The sequence below is a fragment of the Babylonia areolata genome, chromosome 22, assembly GCF_041734735.1.
Source record: "Babylonia areolata isolate BAREFJ2019XMU chromosome 22, ASM4173473v1, whole genome shotgun sequence".
In the NCBI taxonomy this organism is placed as follows: Eukaryota; Metazoa; Mollusca; class Gastropoda; order Neogastropoda; family Buccinidae; genus Babylonia; species Babylonia areolata.
The window spans coordinates 42,140,132-42,153,127 of record NC_134897.1 but is presented as its reverse complement, the minus strand read 5'-3'; the positions used below and the strand labels follow the sequence as shown (position 1 = coordinate 42,153,127).

Genomic DNA, 12,996 nt, shown 5'->3' with positions numbered 1-12,996 from the left:
GTCAGAGACGGGAAGATCCTGCAGCAGACTGGCTATGACAGTCAGTGGACTGACCGGCCAACCACACTGTGACAGTTGGGGTAGCGTGGGTTTCGAACAGTCAAGCTTACCAGGTGGTCTCCTGCGTAATGTGGTGAATCAGATACAGCACCACTTTACCACAGCCACCACACTGTGACAGTTGGGGTAGCGCGGGTTTCGAACAGTCCAGCTTACCAGGTGGTCTCCTGCGTAATGTAGTGAATCAGATACAGCACCACTTTACCACAGCCACCACACTGTGACAATTGGGGTAGTGTGGGTTTCGAACAGTCAAGCTTACCAGGTGGTCTCCTGCGTAATGTGGTGAATCAGATACAGCACCACTTTACCACAGCCACCACCACGCGACTCGGCATCAAGTGCAGGATCTCCTCCGGTGTGTGGGCTTTGTGCTGACCCGACACTGGTGGCTCCTGGGGGACTGCTGGCACAGTGGGACAGAACAGGGTTCATGTTGTAATGACGGTGATTCGGGGACATGTAGCTTCATCGGTGGGCATTGTGGCCAGTAGGGAGAAAGGAAGATAAATTCTTGGCCTGCTATAACTTACAGCACCCACGTTCAAACGTCAGCTTGTTGTGGAAGAACGTGCAGTGAAGGGGGTGGGGGTTGGGTGGTGTGTGGCGTGGGGTTATAATGCAGACAAAATGGCAGCAGCACAAAAAAAAGTAAAAGAAAAAGAAATCTTTGAACTGCTACAAATGCTCAAATGTCAGCCCCTTCTTGACGACGTAACCTCTGAATGCGCAGTGGGGGTGGGGGGGGTATGAGGGAGGGGAAGGGTGGCGGAAAAAGAAAAAAAATCTGTGCGCTGCTACAACTTTGAGCTCCCAGGCTCAAACGTGAGCCCATTCTTGAATAAGTAACATTCTCTGAATGTGCGTTGGGGTGGAGGGGAATGAGAAAGATGAAGGGTGGTGGAAAAAAAAAAGGGGGGGGGGGGGGAGTGCGACTTTTACTTCAAACACCCAGGCTCAAACGTCAGTCCCTTCTTGAATATGTAACCTCCTTTGAATGTGCAGTGAAGGGGAGGGGTGGTCGGGGTGGGGCGGGGCGGGGGAGTGGAGGGGGGGGGGGGGGGGATGAGGGAGGTGAAGGGTGGTGGAGAAAGAAAAAACAACAAAAAAAAACCACCCCCGTCTTTGCGGTACTACTATAACTTTGAGCACCCAGGCTCAAACGTCAGCCCCGTGTCGAAGACGTAACCTTCTCCGCCGACCGGCGTGGGAGTGGGACCAGGAGGATGGCGGGCGACCCTCCGGGGGAGCTGGGGCACGGGCAGGGTGCAGCGCCGGGAGTCCAGCTGGGTGTAGGAGAGGTAGAGGCGCTCCAGGGTGAGGAGGCCTCCCGCGGCCAGCAGCCCTATGGCGGCCATGTAGAAGGCCGACTGGGTGTCGGTCACCTCGATGGCCCGGCTTGTGTGCTCCACCACCCCGCACTCCGGGTTGGTCGGCAGCCACCTCTTCCGCCACACCGTCACCAGGCCTGCCGCCACGATGCGTTCTATGCTGTCGACACACGTGGGGAAAAGTGTTACTGTCAAAGGTTAAAAGGTTCAAAATCATTTTTAATCCGATAACATCCCCGAGACGTGCAATCACACACAGTGGTACCTGCAGGGCCCACATGCACAAACGCGAATAAACAATCAGCGATTCAATATAAGGAGAAAAAACAAAACAAAAAACAAAACAAAAACAACCCCCCACCCAAAAACAAAACAAAACAAAACAACCCCCCCCCAAAAAAAAGAAAGAAAAAAAAAGAAACCAAACATACACATAGGAAATTACACACAACTGAAAAACTGAAAAATTGTTCAAAATGTTGAAACATTGTGTTCAAAATGCTGTGTCCACATACGCTGATAAAATTGTGTTCAATGCTGTCAACACACGATGAGAAAAAAAAAGTTTGTCCATCACACACGCTGAATAACTGTTTGTTCAAGTTTAAACACTGTATTCAAAATGCTGTGTGCCACACAAGTTGAAACACTGTGTGTTCAAAATGCTGTGTGCCACACAAGTTGAAACACTGTGTGTTCAAAATGCTGTGTGCAACACAAATTGAAATACTGTGTATTCAAAATGCTGAGTGCCACATAAGTTGAAACACTGTTCAAAATGCTGTGTGACACACAAGTTGAAACACTGTGTGTTCAAAATGCTGTGTGCCACACAAGTTGAAATACTTTTCAAAATGCTGTGTGCCACACAAGTTGAAACACTGTGTGTTCAAAATGCTGTGTGCCACACAAGTTGAAACACTGTGTGTTCAAAATGCTGTGTGCCACACAAATTGAAATACTGTGTATTCAAAATGCTGAGTGCCACATAAGTTGAAACACTGTTCAAAATGCTGTGTGACACACAAGTTGAAACACTGTGTGTTCAAAATGCTGTGTGCCACACAAGTTGAAATACTTTTCAAAATGCTGTGTGCCACACAAGTTGAAACACTGTGTGTTCAAAATGCTGTGTGCCACACAAGTTGAAATACTTTTCAAAATGCTGTGTGCCACACAAGTTGAAACACTGTGTGTTCAAAATGCTGTGTGCCACACAAGTTGAAACACTGTGTGTTCAAAATGCTGTGTGCAACACAAATTGAAATACTGTGTATTCAAAATGCTGAGTGCCACATAAGTTGAAACACTGTTCAAAATGCTGTGTGACACACAAGTTGAAACACTGTGTGTTCAAAATGCTGTGTGCCACACAAGTTGAAACATTGTGTGTTCAAAATGCTGTGTGCCACACAAATTGAAATACTGTGTATTCAAAATGCTGAGTGCCACATAAGTTGAAACACTGTTCAAAATGCTGTGTGCCACACAAGTTGAAACACTGTGTGTTCAAAATGCTGTGTGCCACACAAGTTGAAATACTTTTCAAAATGCTGTGTGCCACATAAGTTGAAACACTGTTCAAAATCCTGTGTGCCACATAAGTTGAAACACTGTGTGTTCAAAATGCTGTGTGCCACACAAATTGAAATACTGTGTATTCAAAATGCTGAGTGCCACAAAAGTTGAAACACTGTTCAAAATGCTGTGTGCCACACAAGTTGAAACACTGTGTGTTCAAAATGCTGTGTGCCACACAAATTGAAATACTGTGTATTCAAAATGCTGTGTGCCACATAAGTTGAAACACTGTGTTCAAAATGCTGTGTGCCACATAAGTTGAAACACTGTTCAAAATGCTGTGTGCCACACAGGTTGAAACACTGTGCGTTCAAAATGCTGTGTGCCACACAAGTTGAAACACTATGTGTTCAAAATGCTGTGTGCCACACACGATGAAAAAAATGTGTGTTCAATACTGTCAACACACGATAACAAAATTGTGTGTTCAATGCTGTCAACAGACGTGGAAATATGTGTTCAATGCTGTGTGTCAAGACACGTGGGAAAAAGAATTGTGTTGCTGTCCATCGCACACGCTGAAAAATTGTTTTCAATGCTGTATCTATACACGTTGAACATTTGTGTGTTAGATAACGCTGTCCACGTTGTCCACGTATGTTTAAAAAAAAAGTGTTTCGAACACTCCCCATACATGTTGACAAATTTTGTCATGCTGTCAACAAATATTAATTGAACGCTGTCCACAAACACTGACAAATTAATATTTCAAGTCCTTCGTTCAGGTATGTGCGCATACGTTAGAATGTTTATGTCATGCATTCACTGCAGTCAAAAAACATTGGAAAAATAATGTCATGAGTTGAATTCTGTCGACAAACGTTGAAAAATTAGTCGTGCGTTCAATGCTGTCAACAGAGTATCAGTAACTCTAAAAATGCTGTAAATGAATATTGAAAGAGTCTGTATGTGCGTGCGTGCGTGCGTGCGTGCGTGAGTGCAGGCGATACGAATAACAATGAAGGTGGATTCCACTTCCCAAATTCCCCAAGTTACAATCGCACGAGAAGGTCGGAACAAAAATGCACTGACTACATCACCAAGCAGTGTGTGCAAACCTCTCCCAACAATGAACGCACCAGCTCAATGAGCAGCAACATTGCCCAAAATGAAAAAATCCCAATTCTTTCCGTTTGATATTATTTTCCCATCCCCGACGTTATTTGAATGTATCATGCTAGCATCTCTGTGTCTCCCTGTCCTTTTCTCAAAGGCAGCCTATGCGAGTGGAATAATGATGATGATGATGATGATGATGATGATGATAATAATAATAAAGCACCCACCCCAAGTTCTCATCCTTGTCCCTCCCCCCCAACACACACCCTCCTGCGCCACCCACAGCCTCCTCCACCCCCATCCCCAAACCTACAGCGACAACAACAAAACCAACACTAAGCGGAAAACAACACCCGCACCAAAACCAACACAACCACAACCACCCCTGCGTGCTACAGACTCAAACGAGAAAGCTAGGACCATGCAGCTGAGTGCCAACAAATTCACGGATGTGCCTTTTATGAGCTTCTGAAGTTCGCCTGTTGACCTTGGTCAAGAGACGCTAGCTCAAATGGTATGGCCATGTCATGAGATCATCAGGGCTTGCCAAGACATTCCTGCAGGGCACAGTGCAAGGAGGGAGAAGGAGAGGCAGACAGAGGAAGAGATGGGAGGATAACATCCCAGAATGGACGGGCTTGAGGTTGAGCGATACAATCAGGAGGTCAGAAAACCGAGAGGATTGGAGGATGCTGGTTGCCAGATCACCTGTGGCGCCCCAACGTTCCACAAGACTACGGGATAAGTGAAGGCGAAAGTGAAGGTGAAGTTTGCCGAAATTTTGCTTCTAGTTCTCTTCCTGTCCAAACACCCCAAAACGCCCCACTTCTAGAGGTCCTGGTGTCTCAAGCCTGACTTGGTGAGTTCAGCGTGAGTTGATATCAGAGACACGCCGACGGGTACTTGACACCACTTGGCAAATCTGTAGGCTGACCCCAAACAGGATACCGAATGGGAACAAACACTACTGAACACTACTGAAGTATCTCATATTTGTATTTGTATTTCTTTTTATCACAACAGATTTCTCTGTGCGAAATTCGGGCTGCTCTCCCCAGGGAGAGCGCGGCGCTATACAACAGCGCCACCCATTATTTTGTGTATTTTTTCCTGCGTGCAGTTTTATTTGTTTTTCCTATCGAAGTGGATTTTTCTACAAAATTTGGCCAGGAACAACCTTTTTGTTGCCGTGGGTACTTTTACGTGCGCTAAGTGCATGCTGCACACGGGACCTCGATTTATCGTCTCATACGAATGACTAGCGTCCAGACCACCATTCAAGGTCTAGTGGAGGGGGAGAAAATTTCGGCGGCTGAGCCGTGATTCGAACCAGCGCGCTCAGATTCTCTCGCTTCTTAGGCGGACGCCTCTAGGCCATCACTCCACTGCAGTGCAGGGTCTTTTCAGGTGTGTGGCCTCGCGCACGCGCGAACACCAACCCTTTGGCTTGCCTTGCCTCGTTCATTTGGCACCGTGGGGAACCGTCGGGGAACCGCGATGCTGACTTGAGCACCAGCCTTCTCCATTCTGGATGATCATGTGTGAGTGAATGTGTCTCAGCAAATGTCAGCCATGTCCACTCTTCAATGCTGTCAGACCAGTTTTTCCTTTGTCTGCCTCTTCTTCTCTTCCCCTCTACCGTTCCTTGGAGGATGACTTTGGCAAGGCCGTTTGATCTTGTGGTATGACCATACCATTTCAATTTCCGTTTCTTCACGATGGTCAGTAGGTCGTCGTGTGACCCTGTATTCTGAGTGATGGTCTGGCGAACGTGCTCTTTGGTGACGTGTTCGGGATACGAGATGCCCGAGATCTTTCGATAGCATCTCATTTCCAGGGCTTGGATTTTAACCCCGACCCACACCACACAAACTAACAACCATCATCAACCCAACCCCTACCCCCAACCGCCCCTCCCCTTTCCCATATCACCCCCCACACCCCTCACCCACCACCGCCCCCCAGAAAAACAAACACGTAAAACAAACCCAAACCAACTCACTGCCTGGACAGCAGGGAGGTATAGGGACAGCCCTTCTGCAGGTAGAAGACAAAGGGGATGGTGACGTAGGGCTCGGGTATCTGTGCCACCCGGCAGTCCAGGGCCAGCAGCTTGTTGAGCTCAGAGTCGAAGAAGACGAAGTGCGCGTAGTGCCCCTGCAGGACCCGGTTGTTGTGCACCTCCAGGTCAGGGGACAGCACCATGGGGTCCGTCTTGGCGAAGTTGAGGACCCCTTGGTAGTAGTCCTGGAACACCTGGATGTTGGAGTTCTGAGGAGAGAGGGGAACAAAGGTGCTCACGTTTGAATGTTGTCATTTACAGGGAATGGCAAGTGTGATGGGCACACGTATAAATTTTTGTTCAGGGAAGTGAAGTTGACCAGCCCTTGGTAGTAGTTCTAGAATACATGAAAAGGGGAAAAAAGAAAGTATGAGCACACATGGACCACATGAAGATCTGCTGACAACTGACATTAGCTGGTAAGTGAAGAAAACACGAGGAACGTATGGACATGTTACAAGATCCAGTGTCTTTGCATCCACCTCTCCTTACTACCCCATCCACTGCATACCCAATCTCCACACAACAACCACCTATCTACCCACACAACCACCACCTATCTACCCACACAAAAACCACCTATCTACCCACCTATCTACCCACACAACACAACCTCCTCCACTTTCCTCCTACACTACACATATCCCCCTCTCCCACCGACCCACTACACAACACATACTCCACACCCCCCACCGACCCATTACATAACACAACACATACTCCACACACACCACCCATTCACATCGCAACTCAACACACACACACACACAAACTCTCTCTCTCTCATTCTCCCCCCACCCACACACACACATTCTCTCTCTCTCTCTCTCTCTCTTTCTCTCTCTCACACACACACATACACGCGCGCGCGCACGCACTATCTCTCTTTCTCTATACACACTCTCTTTCTACACACACACACACATACGCACACGCACACAAACACACAAACTCTCTCTCTCTCTCTCCACACACACACACACACTATATCTTTCTCTCTCCACACACACACTACACTACACCACAACACACAGTATACAAACACAACACGCCCCTCCCCCCACCCACTATCCATCCCCCCCCTGACCCCCCTCCCCCAGGCCCCCCACCCACCCCGCTCCGCCCCACCCCACCTGCAGCATCGTCTCCATGGCGGTGCCTCCCATGACCCCCCAGACGTAGGTGTCCTGCTGGATGAGCTGCTCCATGGACGTGAAGGGCAGGGAGCGGGGCACCACGGTCAGCGTGGACGTCAGCTGGCTGCTGTACACCGAGGTCAGCACCAGAGCGAACAGCCACCACGACATCACCAGCACCGCCCCGGCACGGGACAAGATACGGCGGGTGTCGAAGGCTGGAAAGAAAGAAGCAACGAGAGAGAGAAAGTTTTGAAAGGAGGAGGAGGAGGAGGAGATGGACGAGGAGGAAAAGAAGAAGGAAGAGGAGGAGGAGGAGGAGGAGGAGGAGGAGGCGGAGAAGAAGAAGGAAGAGGAGGAAGAGGAGGCGGAGAAGAAGAAGAAGGAAGAGGAGGAGGAGGAGGAGGAAGAAGAAGAAGAGGAGGAGGAGGAGGAGAAGGAAGAGGGAGAAGAAGAAGGAAGAGGAGGAGGAGGAGGGGAAGAAGAAGAAGGAAGAGGAGGAGGAGAAGGAAGAGAAGAAGAAGGAAGATGAGGAGGAGGAGGGGAAGAAGAAGAAGGAAGAGGGGGAAGAGGAGGAAAAGGAGGAGGAGGAGGAGGACGAGAAGGAGAAGAAGAAGGAAGAGGAGGAGGAGGAGAAGAAGAACGAAGAGGAGGATAAGAACGAAGAGGAGGAGAAGAAAGAAGAGGAGGAGAAGGAGGAAGAGGAGGCGGAAGAAAAGTAGAAGGAGGAGAAGAAGAGGGACGATGAGGAGAAGGAGGAGGGGGAGAAGGAGGAGGAGAAGAACAGCCAGCACGACATCACCAGCACCGCCCCGGCCCGGGACATGATGCGGTCGGTGTCGAAGGCTTAGAAAGAAGCAACGAGAAAGAAGGTGTAGCAGAGAGAAGAAGAAGAAGAGGAAGAAGAAGGGGGAGGAGGAAGAGAAGGAGAAAGGGGGGAAGATGGAGGAGATGGAGAAGAAGAAGAAGGAGAAGGACGACGACGACGACGACGAGGAGGAGGAGGAGGAGGAGGAGAAGAAGGAGGAGAAGAAGGAGGAGGAGGAGGGGGAGGGGGAGGACAGTGGCTGATTAATTAAGCCAGCACACGAAACCAAGCCCAGCGCGCGACACACAGACAGACAGACAGACAGACAGACAGACAAGAGAGACAAGGCACACGGACAGCACGTGCACTCTCACACACCGACCCACTCACACTGCTTCAGCAGCCCAGCCACCAGGATCTCCAAATCGTCCACGATCAGCGCCGTCACGGCCGAGGCTCTGCCGGGCACGCCCCTCCTCCCTCCTCCACCTCCTCCTCCTGCTCCTGCCCCTCCCCCTCCCACCACCCCTCCCCCGCCGCCACCCGGCAGCAGCAGCATCCTCCAGCACTCCATCGTCATGAGGAGCAGCAGCACCAGCACCAGGCTGACCAGCACCACGACGTAGATGAGGGTCTGGAATGGGTGCAGGAAAAAGGAGAGGTAGTCGGGCAGCTCCTTCAGGCTCTCCTTGCGGAACACGATGGCCGCGTTCTCGATGAAGTAGGGCGAGGTGGCGTCCGCCACCGCCTTGCGCTCCGAGGTGAGAGAGAAGTAGCCGACTGCAAGGTCCGCCTCCTGGTGGGTGTTTTTTTTTTTTTTGGTAGGGGGTGGGGTGGTGAGTGGGGGTGGGGGTGGTGGGTGGTATGGGTAGGGGTGGGGTTGGTGAGGGTTGGGGGGGGGGGGGGAACAGGTGGGGGTGGAGGCATTGTCATCGTCGTTTTGGAATTGTCGTTTTCGTCGTCGTCATCATCATTACGACACCAACGTCATCATCGTTATGACATCGACGTGGTTCATCATCATCATCATCATCATCATGGAACCAACGTCGTCATCGTCGTCCTCATCCATCCATTGTGACACCAACGTCGTCGTCATCATTATCCATAATGAAACCAGCACTGTCACATTGTCGTCGTCATTATCATCCATTATGACATCAACTTCGTCATCATCATCATCATCATCATCATCATCAGGACAGCAACATCATCATCATATTATGAGGTCAGCATCGTCATTGTCAGCTGGCGCCAACAACAGCATGACTGGACCAAGAATTTCACACACACACACACACACACACGCACGCACGCACGCACGCACGCACACACACGCACCCCCCCCCCCCCACCACCACCATCACCAACAACAACGCTGTTGTACAGCACGCGGTAAACCCGAACAAAGGAAACGGCCCGTGGTTCAGCACACCCTGTGTCCCACCCTCACCCCTCCCCTGCCCCCCCCACCCCTCCTCACCTGTCTGGTCAGCATGCCGATGGGCCCATCCCACTCCCCATTGTCCAGCTCTTGCCCAAAACTCCCGTCCGGAGGCGCGTGCAGCAGGGTGTACCTGGACAGAAACACACACACACACACACACACACACACACACACACACACACACACACAACAACAACAACAACCCTGTCAGTTAACGATCTGTTTCCCACAAAACACCGACACCTGCAGGAAGTTTATCGAAAAACTGTTGCCAGGCATCTGACATTGTTGTTTATAGTCTATACCAGGGCTATACCAGGACTGCCCAGTGGAGTGATGGCCTAGAGGTAGCGCGTCCGCCTAGTAAACGAGAGAATCTGAGCGCGCAGGTTCGAATCACGGCTTGGCCGCCGATATTTTCTCCCCCTCCACTAGACCTTGAGTGGTGGTCTGGACACTAGTCATTCGGATGAGACGATAAACCGAGGTCCCGTGTGCAGCATGCACTTAGCGTACGTAAAAGAACCCACGGCAAAATTCTGTAGAAAATCCACTTTGATAGGAAAAGCAAATAAAACCGCACGCAGGAAAAAATACAAAAAAAAAGAAAAAAAAAAGGGTGGCGCTGTAGTGTAGCGACGTGCTCTCCCTGGGGAGAGCAGCCCGAATTTCACACAGAGAAATCTGTTGTGATAAAAAGAAATACAAATACAAATACAAACAACAAAAAGGAGAAGAAGAAGGAGGAGGAGGAGAAGGAGGAGAAATAGGGGGGGAGGAGGAGAACAGTGGCTGATTATAAGCCAGCACACGAAACCAAGCCCAGCGCACAACAGACAGACAGACAGACAGACAAGGCACACGGACAGCACGTGCACTCTCACACACTGACTCACACTGCTTCAGCAGCCCAGCCACCAAGATCTCCAAATTGTCCACGATCAGCGTAACACAGTTCAAGATATATGGTCTTAGCGGTGATGCTGATCAAGGCAAAGAAGATCAGGCTGTGCTCAGCAAGTCAGCCCTTCCGCTTAATTCATCGTCCCCAGATTACGAAAAAAAAAAAATCATAAAAACAAACAAACAAAACAAACCAACCCTTCAAAGCCAAACAAACAAAACAAAACAAAACGAAAAAGGCCACTTCGGCAACTAACACAGCAGGATGGACATTGAGTGCCCATCTCAACAACACTGTTGTCAAAGGTCCTTGTCAGAAACAATTAACAAGAGTGGTAACTCTCCCCACACACAAGGTACGTAACTTCAAGCCAATGCTGCTTACACTACCAATTGAGCTAGCACAGGTAAATAAAAGGTACACTGGAACAAACCCAGACACTTCCCCAGTAAGACAGACAGACAAAGATAGGCAGGCAGAGAGAGAGAGAGAGAGGAGAGAGAGGAGACAGAGAGGGGAGAGAGAGACAGACAGACAGACAGACGGGCAGACAGAAATGAGACAGACAGACAGACATACAAAGAGGAAGACAGACAGACGGAGAGAAAGATACTGAAGCAGACAGACAGTAAAACACAAACAAACAGCAAGACAGACAGGCAGACAAAGAGAGACAGACGGACAAACAGGTATACAGACAGTAAGACAGACAGGCAGACAGACAGACAGACAGAAATGAGACAGACAGACATACAAAGAGGTAGAATGACAGACGGAGAGAAAGATAGACAGACCGACAGATATTGAAGCAGACAGACAGTAAAACACAGACAAACAGCAAGACAGACAGACAGGCAGACAAAGAGAGACAGACGGGCAAACAGGTATACAGACAGTAAGACAGACAGACTGACAGACAGACAGAGAGCACAGTGACGACAACACGGCACTGACGTGAAGTTGGCACGGACGGACAGCTCGTTGAGCAGGTCGATGGACACGCCTTCATAGTACACCCTGCCGCTGTCGTTCCGCTTCACCACGGAGTAGATGTTCAGCTGAAACGTGTCGTGTCGTGTAGTGTATCGTCGTGTCGTGTCGTGTCGTGTCGTGTATCGTCGTGTCGTGTAGTGTAGTGTATCGTCGTGTCGTGTCGTGTCGTGTAGTGTATCGTCGTGTCGTGTCGTGTAGTGTAGTGTATCGTCGTGTCGTGTCGTGTCGTGTAGTGTATCGTCGTGTATCGTCGTGTCGTGTCGTGTCGTGTAGTGTATCGTCGTGTCGTGTCGTGTCGTGTCGTGTCGTGTCGTGTCGTGTCGTGTCGTGTCGTGTCGTGTCGTGTAGTGTATCGTCGTGTCGTGTCGTGTCGTGTCGTGTCGTGTAGTGTATCGTCGTGTCGTGTCGTGTCGTGTTGTGTCGTGTAGTGTAGTGTATCGTCGTGTCGTGTCGTGTCGTGTCGTGTCGTGTCGTGTCGTGTCGTGTCGTGTCGTGTAGTGTATCGTCGTGTCGTGTCGTGTCGTGTCGTGTCGTGTCGTATAGTGTATCGTCGTGTCGTGTCGTGTCGTGTCGTGTCGTGTCGTGTCGTGTCGTGTCGTGTAGTGTATCGTCGTGTCGTATCGTGTCGTGTCGTGTCGTGTATCGTCGTGTCGTGTCGTGTCGTGTCACGTCGTGTAGTCAAAGTAAAACTTTCATTCCATGATGGTAAATTGAGCAAGCAATAACTGCTTTAGATTAATTTTTTTTCCATCAAGCCATTTATGAAAGAAAAACACCCCCCCCCAAAAAACAAACCAACCAACAACAACAAAGCCACCAAAACTGCACACACACACACAGAACAGTGTGGTATTGAAATACGCAATAGCAGGAGATTGTATGGTATTGTATAGTAGTGCACAGTAGTGTATACTACTGTAGTGTTTCGTTTCGTTGCGTTGTAGTGTAGTGTATTGTAGTGTAGTGTAGTGTTTCGTTGCTTTGCGTTGCGTTGTAGTGTATAGTATAGTATAGTATAGTATAGTAGTGTAGTGTAGTGTAGCGTAGTGTAGCATAGCGTTTCGTTGAGTTGTAGTGTAGTGTAGTGTAGTGTAGTGTGGTGTGGTGTGGTGTGGTGTGGTGTGGTGTGGTGTGGTGTAGTGTAGTGTGTTGCAGTGTAGTGTGGTGTGTTGCAGTATAGTGTAGTGTAGTGTAGTGTGTTGCAGTGTAGTGTAGTGCAGTGTCTCGTTGCGTTGTAGTGTGGTGTGTTGCAGTGTAGTGTAGTGTGGTGTAGTGTGGTGTGTTGCAGTGTAGCGTAGTGTGTTGCAGTGTAGTGTAGTATAGTGTAGTGTGTTGCAGTGTAGTGTAGTGTGTTGCAGTGTAGTGTAGTGTAGTGTAGTGTGTTGCAGTGCAGTGTAGTGTATTGTAGTGTGTTGCAGTGTAGTGTGGTGTAGTGTAGTGTAGTGTAGTGTGTTGCAGTGTAGTGTAGTGTGTTGCAGTGTAGTGTAGTGTAGTGTAGTGTGTTGCAGTGTAGTGTAGTGTAGTGTGTTGCAGTGTAGTGTAGTGTAGTGTGTTGCAGTGTAGTGTGTTGCAGTGTAGTGTAGTGTGTTGCAGTGTAGTGTAGTGTGTTGCAGTG

General features: G+C 49.4%; 1 protein-coding gene across 1 annotated transcript in view; it reads right to left on the bottom strand.

Moving 5' to 3' along the window:
• Nucleotides 1–1,125: 1,125 nt before the first annotated feature.
• The window catches only part of LOC143297128 (glutamate receptor ionotropic, delta-1-like), a 54,421-nt gene continuing 42,550 nt past the window's right edge, over nucleotides 1,126–12,996 (bottom strand). The window contains exons 6-11 of the mRNA XM_076609302.1: nucleotides 11,343–11,446; nucleotides 9,521–9,614; nucleotides 8,428–8,833; nucleotides 7,227–7,447; nucleotides 6,034–6,302; nucleotides 1,126–1,551 (exon numbers count right to left, since the gene is read on the bottom strand). Of these exons, the coding sequence (XP_076465417.1) occupies nucleotides 1,197–1,551; nucleotides 6,034–6,302; nucleotides 7,227–7,447; nucleotides 8,428–8,833; nucleotides 9,521–9,614; nucleotides 11,343–11,446 (1,449 nt within the window). The 3' untranslated portion in view covers nucleotides 1,126–1,196. The remainder of the gene's footprint in view (nucleotides 1,552–6,033; nucleotides 6,303–7,226; nucleotides 7,448–8,427; nucleotides 8,834–9,520; nucleotides 9,615–11,342; nucleotides 11,447–12,996) is intronic.